Here is a 20,743-nt window from a genome sequence, read left to right on the forward strand (position 1 = left end):
GATATTCGTTAAAGAGGCAATTAAAATTGCAAGGCAGAGCAATAGATCATATGGCAAGTTGTAGACTCTCTCAGCCAATGGGTCTCCTTTGATCTCTGCCTCTAAGAATGATCAGGGACAGGGTGTGTAGCGCAGCTGCCCAGCGAGCCTCTGCGTGTCTGCATTCACAAAGAAAAGTCATCAATCAGGATAAAAGCAGGAGTGGAGATGAGACCCGAGGTCACTGTCCAATGCAGGCGACTTTCTCGTATCTTTTCCATTCTTTGCTTTTGTTAAATCAGGACTTTTAGAGGAAGACATCACCACCCAAAGCAAGAATTATAGGAGAAGTTTTGCTGTATAATACATAGGTGGATGACAGAAAATGTGTTTTCCCAAATCTGAAGAGTTCACTCACCAATTTTTTTTTTTTTTGAGACAGAGTTTCACTCTGTCACCTAGGCTGGAGCACAGTGGCGTGATCTCGACTCACTACAACCTCCACCTCCTGGGTTCAAGTGATTCCCCTGTCTCAGCCTCCCAGGTAGCTGGGACTACAGGCGCACACCACCACACCCAGCTAATTTTTGTATTTTTAGTAGAGGCAGGGTTTCACCATGTTGGCCAGGCTGGTCTTGATCTCCTGACTTTGTGATCCGCCTGCCTTGGCCTCCCAAAGTACAGGGATTACACCCAGCTTGGCCAATTTTTTATATTTTTAGTAGAGATGGGGTTTCACCGTGTTAGCCAGGATGGTCTCTAACTCCTGACCTCGTGAGCCACCCGCCTCAGCCTCCCAAAGTGCTGGGATACAGGTGTGGGCCACCGCGCCTGGCACACTCAACAAATATTTACCAAGTTATTGCTCTATATTTATTATTCGAAATACCCAGGGATTAATCAGATACTGTCCCTGCCTTGGGGAGCTCAGTCGTGAGTGGTGGACATACCCAGGGGCAGGAGTGGGCAGCTCCAGTTTGGCTGACCTCTGAGATAACCTTGGAGCCGGTGTCTGAAAGGATGGGGGGACATTCCCTACCTGGGGCACAAAGGAAGGTGGCCCATAGTGAGGAAAGTGCATGGGCAGAGATGCGAAGAGCAGGACATCTGGGCAATCATGAGTGGGTTCCTTACAGCTATGAGGCTCGGAGTCTAATTGAGGAGGTCTGGGGGGTTTGGGGGGTTACGGGGAAGACAATACTGGAGATGAAACTAAAAATATTTATAAAGTGTTTTGAATGACATGTTAAAGGCTTTGTCAAATTATCCATTAAAAATGGGCAAAGACTCTGAGTAGCCATTTTTCTACAGAAAATACACAAATGACTGATGAGTGGATGAAAGTATGTCCAGCGTTGTTAGCCGTTAGAAAAATGCAGATCAAAACCACCTCACACCCACCAGGATGACTATAACAAAAGAGAAAAAGAACAGGTTGGGCGCCGTGGCTCACGCCTGTAATCCCAGCACTTTGGGAGGCCGAGGTGGACAGATCACCTGAGATCAGGAGTTTGAGACCAGCCTGGCCAACATGGCGAAACCCTGTCTCTACTAAAAATATAAAAATTAGCTGGGTGTGGTGGTGGGCACTTGTAATCCCAGCTACTCAGGAGGCTGAGGTACAAGAATTGCTTGAACCCAGAGGGGTGGAGGTTGCAGTAAGATGAGATCGCACCATTGCACTCCAGCCTGGGCAACAGAGTGAGATTCCGTCTCAAAACGAAAGACAACAACATAAAGCTGATGTGCCTGGTTTAAAAAATGGGGACAGGTGGCGGGGGCAGGGAAGACCACAATAACAACGAATGGGGAAACTGGAACCCTCGTACGTTGCTAGCGGGGAGGTAAAATGGTACAGCTGCTTTGGAAAATAGGCTGGTAGTTCCTCAAAATGCTAAACATGAATTTACTATATGACCCAGCAATTCTCCCAGACATATACCCAAGAGCAATGAAAATGTACACCCGTACACACACACACATTTCCATCAATGTTCATTGCAGCATAATATTCCTAGTAGCCAAAAGTGGAAGCAACCTAAACATCTATCAGCTCATGAGAGCTAAATACAATTCAGTTTATCTAATGGAAATGGGTTAGTAATAAAGTAGGTACTGAAACATGCTGTAACACAGACGAACACTGAAAAAGCTTTAAGTGAAAGAAGCCAGTTACCAAAGAGCGTACGTTGTTTACTTCCATTTATTTGAAATGTCTGCAAGAGGCAAATCTATAGACATAAAGTGGTTAGTGGTTACCTAGGACTGGGGGTTTGGGCGGGAGAGGGAGTGACAGCTAACCAGGATGGAGTTTCTTTATGAGGTAATCAAAACGTCCTGGTTGGATGTGGTGGCTCACGCCTATAATCCCAACACTTGGGAGGCCAAGGCAAGCAGATCACTTGAAGTCAGGAGTTTGAGACCAACCTGGCCAACACGATGAAACCCCATCTCTACTAAAAATACAAAATTTAGCCAGGTGTGGTGGTTCATGCCTATAATCCCAGTTACTCGAGAGGCTGACATGAGAATCGCTGGAACCCAGGAGGCGGAGGCTGCAGTGAGCCAAGATTGCGCCGTTGCACTCCAGCCTGGGTGACAGAGCAAGACTCCCTCTCAAAAAAAAAAAAAAGAAAGAAAGAAAAAAGAAAATGTCCCACTGTTGATTGTGGGGATGGTTATACAACTCCGTGAATATACCAAAAACCACTGAATTGTGTACTTTAAATGAGTCAGCTCCATAGTATATGAATTACAGCTTGCAAAAGCGGATTTGTTTATTTAAAAAAGAACTTTGTGCTGCTGGTTCTGAAGATTACAGGCAACCACTGGAGGCTTGAGGCAAGGGATGGTGGCACTGAGTTTGGCTGTCATTTAGAAAAGGCAACTAGCTGGGATGACGGGAGGAAGAGACTGACGGAACAAAACAGATGGACGCCGTGGTGACGAAGCTGAGGGTGGGGTCCAAAGTTATGGCACCCGTGAGATGAAGGATGCAACTCGACTCTGTGGGATCACCCGGATGGAATATGTCCATGAAATAAGAATGGCCTGGAACCCTGAGGAAGAGGAATCTGAAAAAGGATCCTGAGAATGGACAGGGTTGGGGCGATCAGGGAGAAAGTGGCAGCAGAAGCCACATGGGGAGAGGATTAAAAAATGGAAGCAGCGGTCCACAGTGGCAGCACAAAGCAGTGACACAGGCTGGGCGAGGTGGCTCACACCTGTAATCCCAGCACTTTGGGAGGCCAAGATGGGAGGATCGCTTGAGGCTGGGAGTTTGAGACCAGCCTGGGCCATACAGCAAGACCCCATCTCTATAAAAAACAAAAACTAAAAACAAAGCAGTGACACAGGAAGAGAATGGGAGAGGCCTCACAGTGGCCAGTCTGGAGGCAGGACCAGCGGACAGACAGCTGCAATAAAGCGGGCTACTTTCCTCTTCCTCTCCTGAAAGAGAGGGGATGGGGACCACGACACCAGAATTCAAACCAGTATTAGGCTTTTCAACTTCCTCCAAGGATGCTTAGGTGTTTAACCCAAATACGGGTATCAAGAATGGAAAATGGACTTGCACACCAACTTCAGCCCTCCCTGGTCTCCTCTCCTCTCCTCTCATTTTCTCTTCAACCTGGCATTACCCTTGGAGGAAAATCAGCCAAAAACTAGTAGGGTCTCTTTTCTTCTTGCTGGAAAAGTACAGATGAAACAGAAGGGAGAATCTATGCCATTGTTATTCCTTTAAATGGACTTTGAGAGCATGTTTGGAGTTCTAACAGGGTAGCGCAGCTACGTGCATACCCTTGACTGAAGACCGGTCCTCCTCTATTGGGGATGGTTGTCCTCCTTGACCAAGTGCGCAGCTTCAGGAGGGACGTACGTGGAGCAGTGAGGGAGGAGGGGGGCGCCCGCCTAGCCAGCCAGATCAGCCAAATCAACCCTGGTGGTCAGTGGGGTGACAGATGTTGCAGCCAGATCGCGCTCACCTCCTGTCATTCCTTAAAAAGCTCCAAGGTAATTTAAAGTTGAGTGAAATATAGCTCCAAACTGGATAACTGTAAAAGAGAAGATATATCTGGCCAGGTGTGTTGGCTCACACCTGTAATTCCAGCACTTTGGAAGGCTGAGGCCAGGTGGATCACCTGAGGTCAGGAGTTTGAGACCAGCCTGACTAACATGGTGAAACCCCATCTGTCCTAAAAATACAAAATATTAGCTGGGCGAGGTGGCACACGCCTGTAATCCCAGCTACTCCAGAGGCTGAGGCAGGAGATCGCTTGAACCCGGGAAGTGGAGGTTGCAATGAACCAAAATCGTGGTATTGCACTCCAGCCTGGGCAACAAGAGTGAAACTCTGTCTCAAATTAAAAAAAAAAAAAAGAGGAGACATATCTATCTAGATACCTATATCGATAACTAGATAATCTATATCTAGATCAATGGGTTTAGATGGGTAGATACGGATCTATCTGTGTCTATCTATCTGTACATTCTCTGAATCTAAATGACACTGTCAGGCTGTCTATAGGATGGGCATATAGATATGGACTCAGCATATTCTCAGGTCTCTGCTGCATTCAATGCACATAGATAAATATCAGCTAATTGAATTTTATGGTCCAGTTGAATTGGACATGTTTGTATAGACATGGTTGTTTCTATCCAAAATCCAAGATAAATACTCTGAAGAATAGTTTCTCAAAGGAATTGTTATGATACAACAGAAACACTAAAGGAGAATTTTAAAATTACTTAAAAAGCAGGGGAAAATAAACATTAAAAACTCAAATAATAAAAGTGATGTAGAATAAATATTATTTCTCTCCTTATTGAGTCCACATATATTTCTTTCTTTACCTAGGCAATACCATATGAAAGGTATAGATTTATGTATAAATATGTTTACTGCTGAGAATGTATAACATTTAAAGTATCTAAGTGTTCTAACAGTAAGGAAACGGTATACCTGTCTTTTCAGTGGAATTTATGGCAAAAACAACACGTTTGAAGCAGTTAAAAGGACAAAGAGGGAAATGGGGGAAAAAGTTTCCCAGAAATGATGTACATGAGCTTTTCTTTTCTATTCTTCAATATGAGGCCTCTCGCTCTGTCACCCAGGCCAGAGTGTAAATGGTGAGATTCACTGCAACCTGAACCTCCTGTACTCAAGAGATGCTCCTGCCTCAGTCTCTGGAGTAGCTGAGACTACAGGCATGCACCACCACACCTAGATAATTTCTTTATTTTCATTTTTTTGTAAGAGATGGGGTCTTGCTGTGTTACCCAGGCTATTCTCAAACTCCTGGGCTCAAGTGATCCTCCCACCTTGGCCTCCCACAGCACTGGAATTACAGGCATGAGCCACTGCACCCAGCCAAGTGCATGAGTTTCTAGACTGAAAGAACTCATAAGAACCCAGCAAACTGCATGGAAACGGATTCACGTGGAAAGTCCTCATTATAAGATGTGCAGAAGACTGAAGACCAAAAGGAGTCCATGAGCTACACAAGGAATGAAGAATCAAAACAGCATCAGATTCCAACGGCAAGACGTCGATCAAGGCAGCACCGACAGAGAATCCTAAGGTATTTGAACACACTCGATAGAAATTGACTCAATGAGGGGAATATTTAGGACCAAGATTTTGACAAGCATGAGGAAGATATCATACTTTTTGTTCCCTGTCCTAGTCCATTCGGGCTGCCATAAAATCATCATATAAACCCGTGGCTTGTAAACAACGGGCACTTTTAATTCCCGCAATCTCAAAGTCAGAGATCAGGAGGCCAGTGTGGTTGGGATCTGGTAATCCTGCGTTCTTCTGGACTGCAGACTGCTCTCTGTAACCTCACATAGCGAAAGGGAAATGGTGCCTTTCATAAGGACACTAATCCCATTCATGAGGGTTCCACCCTCGTGACCTAAGTATCTCCAAAAGGCTCCATCTCCAGACACCATCACCTTGGGGTTAGGATTTCAGCATGTAAATCTGGGGAGACACCAACCTTCAGTCCATAATGCTGAGCTTACACAACGAGGCCACAGGGCTTACGGCTAAGATTGGCAGGCGGCGGCTTGGGAGCAGATCCTGGCTCTGCTACCAGGTTATTTGGCTGGACACTATCAATCTGCCACTTCATTTACAGATAACAGTTATTTGGAAAGCAGGAATTCCCTTGCTCTAATCTCTGGCTACTGCATTGTGTAAGGCTGTACGCTAATCATCTTGTCGAGGAAAGTACCAGAAGGGTGACTGATTATTCCAGTGTTAGAAAACCGTGTCAACATATATTGATGTTTTCTTCATTTCATTTGACTTTAGCTCATTTTGCATCACCCTTGAGATAAGGGACTCCCTTATGCCACCAGTCACATACTTCAGTATCAATTGCTCACATCCTCCAGTCAATTCTTTCAGTATATAATATTTGGCTTAAAGCAAATGAAGCTGTACTTATGTTTTAAAGAGTCCGAGAAATACACTGTTCTCAAAACTGGGGATACTGAAATTGAAACCCAGTGAACTTTGGCAAGCTTCCATCAAGCACATTCCTATCTGAAATATATATAAGCCCTGGCGTTTTTCTTTTAATGTGAGACAGGTTATTTTCTCGGGAGATGTTTTGCCTAGAGAAGAAAAGATTAAAGGAAAGACATGATAAATGTTTTCAAATACTTAGAGGGCTGCCATGTGGAAAAAGGAGGTGAGTTTATTCTGTGTAGTTCCAGAAGGCAGCCCTGGGAACAGAGAAGAGCAGTTGGAGGGAGGCATATTTGAGCTCCAGGGGAATAAATGGCTTCCTTTTATGGAGAAAATGCCGCAAACCTTCAAGTGGTTAAGCAGAAGAGCCTTCTGCGCGGGGTGGGCTCCTGGTTCACAGAACCTCCAAGCTCTTTTCTACAAAGGCTTCTCTGGTACCAAATCTGACTTTCCAGTGGGTCCATCATGGAGGTGGTGCTATGAGCTGAACTGTGTCCCCCACAAAATTCACATTTGAAGTCCTAACCCCCGGTACTTCAGAAAGTTATTACATTTGGAAACAGGGCATTTAATGAAATGATTAGGTCAAAATGAGGCCATTAGCCTGGGCCTTAATCATAACAGGAGTCCTGGCTGGGTGTGGTGGCTCACATCTGCAATCCCAGCACTTTGGGAGGCCAAGGTGAACTGATGACTTGAGGTTAGGAGTTCAAGACCATCCTGGCCAACATGGTGAAGAGTAGAGTCCCATCTATATTAAAAATAGAAAAATTAGCCAGGCGTACTGGTGTACACCTGTAATCCCAGCTACTTGGGAGGCTGAGGCAGGAGAATCACTTGAAACCAGGAGGTGGATGTTGCAGTGAGCAGAGATTGTGCCACTGCACTCCAGTCCGGGCGACAGAGCGAGATGGTGTTTCAAAAAAAATAGAATAGACATCCTTATAAGAAGAGGAAATTTGGACACACCAAGAGACACCAGGAATGCGCACGTGCTCGGAGGAAAGACCATGTGAGAGAGGCCTGAGGAGAAGCCACACCTGCAACACCAAGATCTCAGAACTCCAGCCTCCAGAACTGCGAAAAAATAAATTTCTGTTGTTTAAACCACCCAGTCGAGTATTTTGACATGACAACCCTAGCAAATTAATACAGTGAGTTAATGACCTTGTGCTTGGGGTTGGTCTAAATAGTGCATGTCCATGTTAAGATGCATGAAAGTAACCAGTTCATTCAATTAATGAAATCTGGCACATACCACTTTTCATCTCAATGACTAACGCATGCACTGGTTAACACTAGAGGTCAGAGGAAAACTACTCGGTATCGGGCTGTACCGACACTTGAACTACAGAGCAATTTGAAAAAAATTCAAAGCGTGGTATGCAGGAATAAATCTTGATTAACAGGCTAAACCGTTGCTGAATTTTAAGCCCAGAGAATATGTCTTCAGATGTTATGAAACATCCTTTTCTATATGATATGGTTTGGCCGTGTCCCCACCCAAATCTCATCTTAAATTGTAGTTCCCATAAGCTCCGTGTTTCCTGGAGGAACTCAGTGGGAGGAAATTTAATCATGGGGGCAGTTACCCTTACGCTGTTCTCATGATACTGAGTGAGTTCTCATGAGATCTGAGATCTCCCTTTTGCTTGCCACTCCTTTCTGCTCCCATGTGAATAAGGACGTGTTTGTTTCTCCTTCCGCCATGATTGTTAAGTTTCCTGAGGCCTCCCCAGCCTGCAGAACTGTGAGTCAATTAAATCTCTTTCCTTTATAAACTACCCAGTCTTGGGCAGTTCTTTATAGCAGTGTGAGAATGGACCAATACACTATAATATAGGGGCACTGTCTTCTAGACTATATCACTGCCTTAACCATAAAGAAGTTACTATAAATTAGGTGACACTGAAACTGTTTTATTCTCAAGGTGACTCAGTCCTTGAGAAAATACCTGAAAGATTTTCATTACATAAATAAAACAGCTACTACAGTCCGAATGTTTGTGTCTCTCCTGACAAAAAATTTCATGTGTTGAAACCTGATCACCAGAGTGATGGTATTAGAGGGTGGGGCCTTTGGGAGGTGATCAGCCCTGGGTTGGAGCTCTCATGAATGGGATTAGTGCCCTCTTAAAACAGGCTTAAGGGAGTTTGTTTGTCCCCTCTGCCCTTCTGCCACATGAGGACACATAGATGGCACCATCCAGAGAAAATGGGCCTTCAGGAGACTATGATTCTGCAGGTGCCTTGATCTGGGACTTCCCACCTCCAGAACTGTAAGAAATAAATTTCTCTTTGGGAGGCCGAGGCGGGTGGATCACGAGGTCAAGAGATCGAGACTATCCTGGTCAACATGGTGAAACCCCGTCTCTACTAATACAAAAAATTAGCTGGGCATGGTGGCGCGTGCCTGTAATCCCAGCTACTCAGGAGGCTGAGGCAGGAGAATTGCCTGAACCCAGGAGGCGGAGGTTGTGGTGAGCCGAGATCGGGCCATTGCACTCCAGCCTGGGTAACGAGCGAAACTCCGTCTAAAAAAAAAGAAAAGAAATAAATTTCTGTTGCTTATAACTTACCCAGTCTCAGGTATTTTGTTACAGCAGCCTGAATGAACTAAGACAATAGCTAAAATAATTGCATGTTTGCATTAGTGGCTTAGTTGCAATCAGAGAGCCCCTCCTTGTTAACCACCTCAGTCCCTTCAAGGAAAAGGGCCTAAATCTTTTTTTTTTTTTTCCTGAGACAGAATCTCGCTCTGTTGCCCAGGCTGGAGTGCAATGGTGTGATCTTGGCTCACTGCAACCTTCGCCTCCCAAGTTCAAATGATTCTCCTGCTTCAGTCTTCCAAGTACCTGGGACTATAGGTGCGTGCCACGATGCCCAACTAAATTTTGTATTTTTAGCAGAGACGGGGCTTTGCTATGTTGGCCAGGCTGGTCTTAAACTCCTGACCTCATAATCCACCCACCTCGGCCTCCCAAAGTGCTGGGAATACAGGTGTGAGCCACCACGCCCAGAAGAAAAGGGCCTAAATTTCAGACTGTTACTTGGGCAAGCCTACAGGCAGACTTGCCTGGCTTCTTCTCGGATGGGCCAGAACATGGACCCAATTTGAAAGTGGACTTGAGTGGCCTCTGAACTATCGAGATTTATAGGCAACACCTCCAAGGCTGACTGAAAGTCTTTAGGGCAAGCAGTTATGGCATTTATCAACTTCTTTCCCCATCCCTGGCTATAACCAATCCTTATTACATAGTCCTGACCGCCGGTCATTCAGCAGAACACATAAGGGAGGATGAGAGGCTGATGTTTGGTGGCCACATTTGTGAAGGTATCTATCTTATTCTTTGACACCAAGAGGATTTTGTTTCAAGATATTCTTGAATAAAATTCCCTCCTTGAACTTTTTGTTCAAGTATGTTAAAACTTCAAATCTAGAATGGCTTTTAAGATCAGATTAGAGGCTGAGTGCAGTGGCTCATGCCTGTAATCTCAGCACTTTGGGAGGCTGAAGTGGGTGGATCGCTTGAGGTCAGGAGTTCAAGACCAGCCATGGCCAACATGGCAAAACCCCATCTCTACTAAAATACAAAAAATTAGCCAGATGTGGTGGTGTGTGCCTGTAGTTCCAGCTACTCAGGAGGCTGCGGCATGAGCATTGCTTGAACCCAGGAGGCAGAGGTTGCAGTGAGCTGAGATTGCGCCACTGTACTCCAGCCTGGGTGACAGAACGAGACTCTGTCTCTTATATATATAAAAAAAGATTAGAAAGAAAAACCATAAAAGTATTTTTATAAAAAGGCATAATGGAATTACCAAGTGAATTGCCGCCTGCCTGAGGTCGCTTGGGTGTCTTTACTCGCTAATCCACTATTTTATTTTAATGCCCATATAACTAGCAATATTGATATTAGCCACAGAATTTTTGAGATGGGTAGGGATGCTCATTATAGATGAAAACTGACTTGCAATGAGATAAAGAGATGTATTTAAATCAAGGTCATGCAGAAAATAGTAATTAAAGCAGTCTTAGCTGTGTCTAGCCCCCTAAAATTAATTGATTTATGAAGAAGTCTTGCTGTCCTTCTTCCTTGCCCCTTTTGTCAGGTCAGAAGGAAAAAGAAAAGTTCACTGCACTGTCAGACTTGAATACAGTTCAGAGGAAAACATCTTGACTGCTGATTACAGAAAAATAAATCCGTGTTTCTTTAAGGATGAAGGCAGTGAAATACTTGTACCAGAAATTTGTCAATGACATAAGTAATTTCAGAGCAGCCTCACTAAATAAAAATTGCTGCGGAGCAGGAGAATGAATTAAAACCAGTTCCCAGAAATTGCATACCATATACTTTTACCTAAGTTCAAGGCCTGTTTTGTGTGTGTTCCCTCCAGTCTTCAAAACACGACAAAACAGGATACAGCTTGAGAAAATGTCACGCAATAATACTGTATTTGAAATACCAAAGTGTGTGCGAGGGGACCCCTCTCTTTGTCTATTGGGCACTTGTGTTTGATAGCGTTACTAGGAATCCGCATTTAATCACATGCAGGTCAGGGTCTGATTTCATGTTTCCAGGCAACACCTGGCTAACCAATAGCAAGCACCTGTGAGAACCCAGCATGGTGCAGTCCTGAAAAGGACCTGGCTTTGTCAGTGCTGAGGCAACAAAGGAAAGAGGGCCTTGGATAAAACATACAAAGCCGCAGTATTTAACTACAAAGGAAATGAACGGATACAGAGTTAAAGTCAACAGATCTTCCTCACCTCGATGATTATAAATGCAATACTGTGAACTCCAAATGAAAATGTGTCTTCATTTATCCATATATTTGCTGAGCACTTCCTCTGTTCCAGCTACTGGTCCAGGCTCAGAGGATTCAGCACTGAACAAAGCAGCCCCCTGCACCCCATCTCCTGCCATGGACCACCCTCTGAATCCCCATCTCAACAAATTTCTGCCCTCAAGATTCTTAGGTTTTATTTTATATTTTGAGACGGGGTCTCAATCTGTTGCCCAGGCTGGTACAGTGGTGTAATCATGCCTCATTGCAGCCTCAAAGTCCTGGGCTCAAGTCAAGTGATCCTCCCACCTTAGCCTCTCAAGTAGCTGGGAATACAGGCACGCACCACCACGTCCAGCTAATTTTTAAAATTTTTGTGAGACAGGGGTCTCACTATGTCTCTCAGGCTGGTCTCGAATTCCTGGGCTCAAGTGATCCACCCTCCTCGGCCTCCCAAAGCTCTGGGATTATAGTTGTAAGCCACCGCACCTGGGCTTGATTCTTATATTTTAGCGGAAGCGAGGGTGAGAGACAGATATCGAATGCCAGATGTGAACAGCTGGTGTGGAGAAAAGTAAAGGAGGACAGGAGGGCTGCGATGTGGTAACAGGTGCATCTAAGAGGATACCAATTCTGTCACAATTTGAAAATGGAAATAGAAAAGGAATCAACTCATAAAAATAGTCCTTCTGGGCATAGAAAGCAGCCTCTTGCAGAAAAACAGGAATGGGGTGGGGGGGTCATCTTTAAAGAAACTCAGAGCAGGTCTTAGGGTGCCTGCTCTGCAGATAAAGTTATTAAATGTTCAAAGCAAAGAAGAACAACTTTTAACTTCAGAATGGATTTTCTGTAAGGTAACAAGATCTGTAGGGAGGGCTGGGATTATCTGCCGGTAGCCTTTCAGCCTTTCTCCTTCCCCGAGCAACTGTGCACCAGGAGCTGGTGGGTTCAAATGGCAAATTAAATAAAAGCAGACCGTGACAGCAAGCGCCATTAGAAAAATGAAATGCTCCATAGTGTTGTATTTGTTACTATATCTAGGGGAAAATACTCAGATGTAGAAAAGTGGAATCCTGTAAAATGTTAAGAAATACACCCTTTCAAAGACTTCTGCTTTAAGCAACAGTATTTTGGGGGTTTTTGTTTTTGATTTTTCCCCCGGGGGTAGGGGTGTGTGATCACAGCTGGTGTCACAGTGGTGGTCTACATGCACGCACCAGGAGCCGCCCTATACCACTCTCTGATTAGCATAACAAGGCCTGGTTCACCTGGTCACTGGCTGACAGTTTTAAGGCAGCCGGCCCCAGGGTGGCAAATGCCAAGGACCCAGCACCCAGCTGCTTCCTGCTCCGTTGCTGCTGGTGTAAATATCCTCAACTCTGGGTATGCAAAGAGTGTGAAGTCTCTGTGAACAAAAATTATTTAAGACCGGCCTTGGTGGCTCACGCCTGTAATCCCAACACTTTGGGAGGCCGACGTGGGAAGAAGCTTGAAGCCAAGAGTTTGAGACCAGCCTGGACAACATGGCAAGAACCTGTTTGTACAAAAACAGTTTTAAAACTTATCTGGTGCAGTGGCACATGCCTGTAGTCTTAGCTGCTGGGAAGGCTGAGGCAGGAGGATCACATGTGCCCAGAAGTTTGAGGCTGCATTAAACCATGATTGCACTGCTGCACTCCAGCCTGGACAACACAGAAAGACCCTCTTAAAAAAAAATTCTAAAGCTAAGGAAAAGACTGCCATTGTTTGTTTGCTCACAGAAACAAATGTGACCTGTGAAGGATGGAGAAAAGATGGTTTTCACATGCTTTAAAATGTTTGCTGTATGTACTCTGCAGAGAGGCAAATCTCAAAAAGAAAACAAGTAATTGTTTGGTAAGTGATTAATTCAAATGTGTGAAGACCTGAGATAATCACTGGATTACTTGCATATGACAATGAGTTCTGTAGACACTTTATTTCAAAATCAAATATGCTATTACCAAATTTAATAAGGTATTGTTTTTTGAGTAATTGATTTTCCTCAACTGTTTGGGAAAAAAAAATCATCTGCCTAACAGATACTAAGATTGAATTTCACATTTAAATTTCAAAGTTTTTCTAATTTGCAAGTTAAAAAAATAATAAAACTAAAATAGAGACGGATTTTGTCACGTGGCTCAGGCTGACCTTGAAATCCTGGATTTAAGCGATTGCCTGCCTTGGCCTTCCAAAATGCTATGATTACAGGTGTAAGCCACCGCACCCAGCCTCCCAAAGTTTTAAATCTAAAATTGGCCTCAGTCCAAGATACAATTTAAAAATCATTCTTGTTTGTTTGTTTGAGACAGAGTTTCATTTTTGTTGCCCAGGCTGGTGTGCAGTGGTGCAATCACGGCTCACTGCATCCTCTGCCTCCTGGGTTCAAGTGATTCTCCTGCCTCAGCCTCTTGAACAGCTGGGATTACAGGCATCCACCACCAGCTCAGCTAATTTTTTTGTATTTTTAGAAGAGACAAAGTTTTACCATGTTGGCCAGGCTGGTCTTGAACTCCTGAACTCAGGTCATACACCTGCCTCAGCCTCCCAAAGTGCTGGAATTACAGGCGTGAGCCAACACGCCTGGCCTCTTCTTTGGGTTTTTAGCAAAGAGAAAAGCATACAAGCCATGGACTATAAAACGATTGATGATTTGCGGTAGGGAAAGGGAGCTTTTCTTTTTTCTTTTTTTTCATCTTTTCAGCAGGGCAATTAATATACATTTATTATATATGTATAATATAGATGCACATATAATAAATGTATATTAATTTATTATATATATAATATATGCATAATGTATATATGTATGATGTATATGCATATATATCATACATATATAATAAATTAATATACATATATTATATATGTAAAATATATATGCATATGTAATGAATGTATATTAATTGCCCCAAACTAATGGCACTTGTGCAACCTCTGTGAATGCTGGGAGAAGCACAGCAGGACAGAACTTCTGAGTTAGGGAGAGGAAGCCCAGCTGCATTTCTATATAAGCAGTTTGTATAAACTAAAAATCCTGAAGCTCAGAAGAGAGGGACTGTTCTCTGAGGCTAAAGTAATTAGTTGTGTTTATTTTTTATGATAAAGAAGTATTTGTGTCCATGCCTCAGTGTGTACGTGCTTATAGAAGGCCACCAAATGACATAATCAAGCCCCTTCCCAAAACCTACATATATCAGCCCCTGCTGTACAGTTGAGACAATATTTAGTACGCGGTTGCTTCTTTCTAGCATTTAAGAAAGTTTACAAAGAAACAGAATTCCGTTTTCATTATAGGAGGAGGATTGGTTCTGAATTACCAGTATTTCCAGTTTTAGAAAGAGTAAGTGAGTCAAGATGGGAAAATTATTTTCACCTCTGGCTTTGTCTAAATATTGTCTGCCACTGTACATTAAAAACCCGCTGGCAGGAATGCCCCTTGTTCATTATTTTCTCCCAACAGTTGATCTTGCTATTTTATCTATAGCAGGACCAAATTCCACTGGGGGCCAATCCTCCTAGAAACCAAGATGGGCCAGTCCTCTTCTTATTTAAGTGGACAGTGGTAGAAATAAAGGTGTCCCAAATCCTATAGTTCAGTGTTACATGCCCAATTATGCCTTTGTCTATATTACCGCAAACTGTCACGTAGAATTCTGATTTCTGGAAGCAACCATAAAACCTAATCACAAGCAGCCGGGCAGGTGGCTCACGCCTGTAATCCCAGCACTTTGGGAGGCTGAGGCAGGTGGATCACCTGAGGTCAGGAGTTCGAGACCAGCCTGACCAACATGGTGAAACCTCTTCTCTACTAACACTACAAAAATTAGTCGGACATGGTGGTGCGTGTCTGTAATTCCAGCTACTCTGGAGGCTGAGGCAGGAAAATCACTTGAACCCGGGAGGTGGAGGTTGCAGTGAGCTGAGATCGTGTCACTGCACTCCAGCCCGTGTGACAGAGTGAGACTCTGTCTCAAAACAAAACAAAATAAAACAAAAACGTAACCATGAGCTATCACTATGTCAAAAGCAAGGAAAAATGCTGTTTAATAATTTAACATGAAGATTCTGTATTTACATTGCCAGACTATTAATTATCATCTGCTAGGCAGAAAAAACAGAGAAAGAAAAAAAACAACAAAACAAGTATGGCAGCCTGCCACAGAGACCCTGATAAATGAAGAGAACAGTGGTTGAAACTAAAATAGCAAAAGCTCACCCCAAAAGTAAGGCCTCCAGAAACGCTTCTGGTGGGGAGCCTCTGTAGTCCTGGGCTATGGTATGGAGGAACATCTAGCTCTTTCTTCCTAGAGGACAAGGCCTTTTCAAGATCTTGGGAAGGACAAGGTATATTAATTGGCTGGTCACGGTGGCTCACGTCTGTAATCCCAGTACTTTGGGAGCCCGAGGCTGGTGGATCACTTGAGGTCAGGAGTTCAAGACCAGCCTGGCCAACACAGTGAAATTTCGTCTCTACTAAAAATACAAAAATTACCCAGGCATGATGGTGGGCACCTATAATCCCAGCTACTCAGGAGTCTGAGTCAGGAGAATCCCTTGAACCTGGGAGGCAGAGGTTGCAGTGAGCCGAAATCATGCCACTACACTCTAGCCTGGGTGATAGAGCAAGACTGTGTCTCAAACAAACAAAAATAAAAAATGTATATTAATTACCACTCTTCTGCGGCTGGGCATGATGGCTCACACCTGTAATCTCAACATTTTGGGAGACTGAGGTGGGCAGATCACTTGAGGTTGGGCATTCAAAACCAGCCTGGACAACATGGTGAAACCCCGTCTCTACTAAAAATACACAGATTAGCCAGATATGGTGGCGTTGGTCAGCTACTCAGGAAGGTGAGGCAGGAGAATCACTTGAGCCTGGGGGGTGGAGGTTGCAGACAGCCTAGACTGAGACAGTGCACTCCAGCCTGGATGACAGAGTGAGACTTCATCTCAATAAATAAATAAATAATCCCCACTCTTCCTGCATGAGGGATTTGATATTTGCTCAGATCTCTGAGGCCACGGTCAGAAGCCTGGGTCAGCTCAGGGAGACGATGGAATAGTCATAGGGGTGGGACTGAATCACTCACTGTGAAAATCAGTGTTTACCCACGTGGCTGAGATGTAAGAGAAATCATCTCTGGACTAAGGGAAGATAATCTTAAGCCCGCCAGTAAACATGCCACAGATTAAAGAAAAATTTCCATGCTATTTGGGATTCTATTTAAAAAAAAGTATGTCCCCGCCCCAACCCTCCCTCCTCTTATCCATCCTACAGATCAGCTAAGTCAAACAAGAAGCCTCTGGCACTCCCTCGGTGGCACAGTTCAGTGATCACACATTGTCCACTAAATACTTTCTTAACTACACTCTGCTTTCAGGGCCCTGTTATCTGGCCCCTTTTCCTTTCTGGGCTTTCATTCCACACCCTTCAACAACGTTTTGCTGTGGCTGGGCTGTTCCAACACACCAGCCTCCGAACCTGCCCCGCACAGTCAGAGCACAGTGGTTCAGCGGTTTTGGAATCTGCTGATCTGGATCTGCATCTTGGGAACAATATTACCTACTTCAGAGGGTTGCTGTAACTATTAAAGGTGATAACGCACAAAAAGCACCTCTCTGGGCCCTATAATAAAAGCACATAAAGTGTTGGCTGTTGTGATGCTCCTCACTTTTGCTGGCATTCCTTGTTGTGACACATCTAAATCCAGCCTCCCCCTAATCTCCCCTCTGACCTCAAGTGACTGTTCCACCTGAGCCCTGCAGCACTCATCCCTTGAACAATTCATTTGGTAATCACTAGAGTGCCTTGTCTTAACCTTACGGACTTGGCCATAGTAAGCTCACATGTGGCTGGTGCTTGACTTGATTCAAAAGTTAACGGGGGAAGGACAAAGCATTGGGCTTGGGAATTTGAGCTGGGTCCATTCCAATCATTTGGGTGAAAATTATTTGAAACTCTCACACTAGGTCATGCAAATACTCCGCCTGTGAGACTGTGTATATTTCTAACTTTATATTGTGCCTGTGGTGCTATATACAGATAAGTATTCCCACCAACTTCAAAAGCAGCTCCCTGCTTGAAGCAGCTCTGTGGGGGAATCAAAGAAGAAGAAAAACAGGTTCCACATGTTTGAAGAATCTCATCTAAGTGAGGCGATGTTGAATCTCCTGTGAAAGGACTTTTCCCTTCATTTGTCTCTCTTATTCATATTACACGAATCAATTGACTGCATGCCGAATCAACATTTTACAGATCTTTGATAGTGGTTATTAGTTATCCCTTCACTTATGATTAAATGGAACAATGAACTCAGCATAGACAAAGGTCCTTCTTCAACATGCAGCCTTTCACTTTTCACAAGAGACTTACTGGTCTATATGCGCTCAATTCTGACCTCCAGATATGGTTCCCTACCCATCCCCCATACGGGTAAAGATCAAATTCCAATACTGTGTCCAAACGATCACTCTTCAATAACCATGCCTCAAAGATCTCTAGGCTCAAGAGCTATAAAACATGCAGCATATTACCGGGTACGGGGGCTCACGCCTGTGATCCCAACACTTTGGGAGGCCGAGGAGGGTGGATCACCTGAGGTCAGGAGTTCGAGACCAGCCTGACCAACAGGGAGAAATCCCATCTCTACTAAAAATAGAAAATTAGCTGGGCGCGGTGGCACATGCCTGTAATCCCAGTTACTTGGGAGGCTGAGCAGGAGAATTGCTTAAACCTAGGAGGCAGAGGTTGCAGTGAGCTGAGATCATGCCATTGTACTCCAGCCTGGGCAACAAGAGCAAAACTCCATCTCAAAAAAAAAAAAAAATGCAGTACATCATAGTTTAAGCAAAGAGGAGTATGTACCTTGCAATGCACCTATCAGAAAAATTTGTGCAAGTATAGCAGGCTCCTCTCTAGAGGGAGAGATACTGACTCTTTTAAAGATACCGTAACTTTTGCGTTTCCAACAAGAATTCACATTCAACACCAGAGAAGTAGTTAGGACGAAGCAACAATAATTTAAAAAGCATCAAGTTCCAGATAAGAAAGAGGAAACATAACTTCAAGGTCTAAGTATGGGGCTATCCAAATGGTCAGACAAATACTTCCTTTTGTAACCAGTTGATTGTTTTCACCGTTAACATCAATCCACCACCAGGCAGTATATGACAGAGTATTTTCTGCTGAGTTCAAAGTTTGCTGCAAGTGCCGTCTGCCCCCCAGTGCCTGGAGGGGCAGCTTACCATCTGTGGCAATGACTTCTTCCTCCTGGCCATTTAGAGCTCCTTCTTGACCTCCTTCTTGACCATTCAGGGCTCCCTCCTGGAGGCTGAGCTCATCTTGCTCAGCTAAGCCATTGATGGTGGACAGCTGCCCATTCTTCTGTAGGAGCTACGGGAAAGACAAAGCCATAGAAACTTAGTTTCGGTCCTCAAGACCAAGTCAGAAACAAGACATTAACTTCCAGAATATAAATCAGTGAAAGAAGAAATACTGCGAGAAGGAAGTTCAAAAACAATGAAGAGTTAGGTCTTACATTCGTCTGAAAGATCCAGCTACCTTACAGGCAGCTAGGGAGGGCCTTGTATCCGGGTACCTGTGCCCACGAGCCGTCATCCACCCGTTAATTCATGAATTGGAACACCAGATACATACATTCACCCTTCCAGGCCTATTTCAGACATAACCATGAATAAGTCAGATGTGTTGCCCACAGCTTTGAGCTTACAAAGTACTATGGAAGGCAGACTTAAAAACTTTTTTTACTTTAAAATAATGAATAATGGGCTGGATGTGGTGGCTTACGCCTGTAATCCAAGAACTTTGGGAGGCCAAGGTGGGCAGATCACGAGGTCAGGAGATCGAGACCATCCTGACTAACATGGTGAAACCCCGTCTCTACCAAAAACACAAAAAAATTAGCTGGGTGTGGTGGCAAGCGCCTGTAGTCCCAACTACTCGGGAGGCTGAGGCAGGAGAATCGCTTGAACCCGGGAAGTGGAGGTTGCACTGAGCCGGGATCACATCACTGCACTCTAGCCTGGGTGATAGATTGAGACTCTGTCTCAAAAATAAATAAATAAATATTTAAAAAATAAAACAATGAATACTGTTTCCTTGCGATTAGATGCAGGTTAAGCATAATTGACTGGACAAATCAGAAGGCAGACTTTTAAACAAATAATTACTAAACTGCAGCTGTGGAAGCAGTTATGAAGGAGGCATACATAGAACAAATGACAATAAACAGAGTCCTTAAGAATGAATCAAGTAGGTTAAAAAAAAACAACAAAAACCAGCCTTAACCGAGGCTGGGGGTGTCCGGGACTTCTCCGAGGAAGAAGCTGAGACCTCACTTCCACAGGCAAGGGCTGTGTGAGAAAAGGATAAGGGGGTGCAGGGAAGGGAGGCCCCTTGGTGCAAAGGCCAGTGCGCCCAGAGCCCAGTGAGCAAAAAGAGACATATAAAATGTGCATTTGGGTCACTGTTTCTTCCTGAAAAATATCACTACAATGGTCATTTGCAATTCTCCCCATAGGATGGCCTATACAATTGATGGCATCAGTTTCAAAATCAACAGGGATGGCCGAGCTGGTGGCTCACACCTGTAATCCCAGTACTTTGTGAGGCCGAGGCGGATGGATCACTAGGTCAGGAGTTCAAGACCAGCCTGGCCAACATAGTGAAACTCCGTCTCTACTAAAAATACAAAAAAATTAGCCAGGCGCGGTGGCACATGCCTGTAGTCCCAGCTACTTAGGAGGCTGAGTGAAGCAGGAGAATTACTTGAAACTGGTAGGCAGAGTTGCAGTGAGCCAAGATTGTGTGACTGAACTCCAGCCTGAATGACTGAACTCCAGCCTGGGTGACAGAGAGAGACTCCGTCTAGGAAAAACAAAAAACAAAAACACAAAATCAGTAGGCACGTAGGCATGCCCTTGGTCATATCATATCATACTTTTTTTTTTGAGACAGAGTCTCACTGTCACTCAGGCTGGAGTGCAGTGGCGTGATCTCAGCTGATTGCAACCACCATCTCCCCAGTTCAAGTGATCCTCTTGCCTCAGCCTCCCATGTAGCTGGGATCACAGGTGTGCACCGCCACGCCCGGTTAATTTTTGTATTTTTAGTAGAGACAGGGTTTCGCCATGTTGGCCAGGCTGGTCTCAGACTCCTGACCTCAAGTGATCCACCCACATCAGCCTCCCAAAGTGCTAGGATTACAGGCGTAAGCCACTTCACCTGGCCTGCGCTTGGTCATATTTTTAATCCTGAGAATATAGGTAGAAAAAGGTTAAGCCAATAAAAAACAATAACCATTAGGAACCTAAATGTTTCAACAATATTATATACAACAATGTTATATATACAGATATCTCGTTTATCTTAAAACCAATGTGGGCAGTTGCTATTATTTCCATTTTATAATAATGACACCAGGACTCAAAGCAATTCTGGTGGGGTAGGGTTGTC

General features: G+C 44.2%; 1 protein-coding gene across 1 annotated transcript in view; it reads right to left on the reverse strand.

Moving 5' to 3' along the window:
• AKAP12 (A-kinase anchoring protein 12) overlaps positions 1-20,743 on the reverse strand; it is a 117,847-nt gene that overhangs the window by 30,206 nt on the left and 66,898 nt on the right. Inside the window, exon 2 of the mRNA XM_064360572.1 lies at positions 18,514-18,661. Within this exon, the coding sequence (XP_064216642.1) occupies positions 18,514-18,661 (148 nt within the window). The remainder of the gene's footprint in view (positions 1-18,513; positions 18,662-20,743) is intronic.

The sequence above is a fragment of the Aotus nancymaae genome, unplaced genomic scaffold (genome assembly GCF_030222135.1).
Source record: "Aotus nancymaae isolate 86718 unplaced genomic scaffold, 86718_ANA_hifiasm-v0.15.2.pri h1tg000040l, whole genome shotgun sequence".
Lineage (NCBI taxonomy): Eukaryota > Metazoa > Chordata > Mammalia > Primates > Aotidae > Aotus > Aotus nancymaae.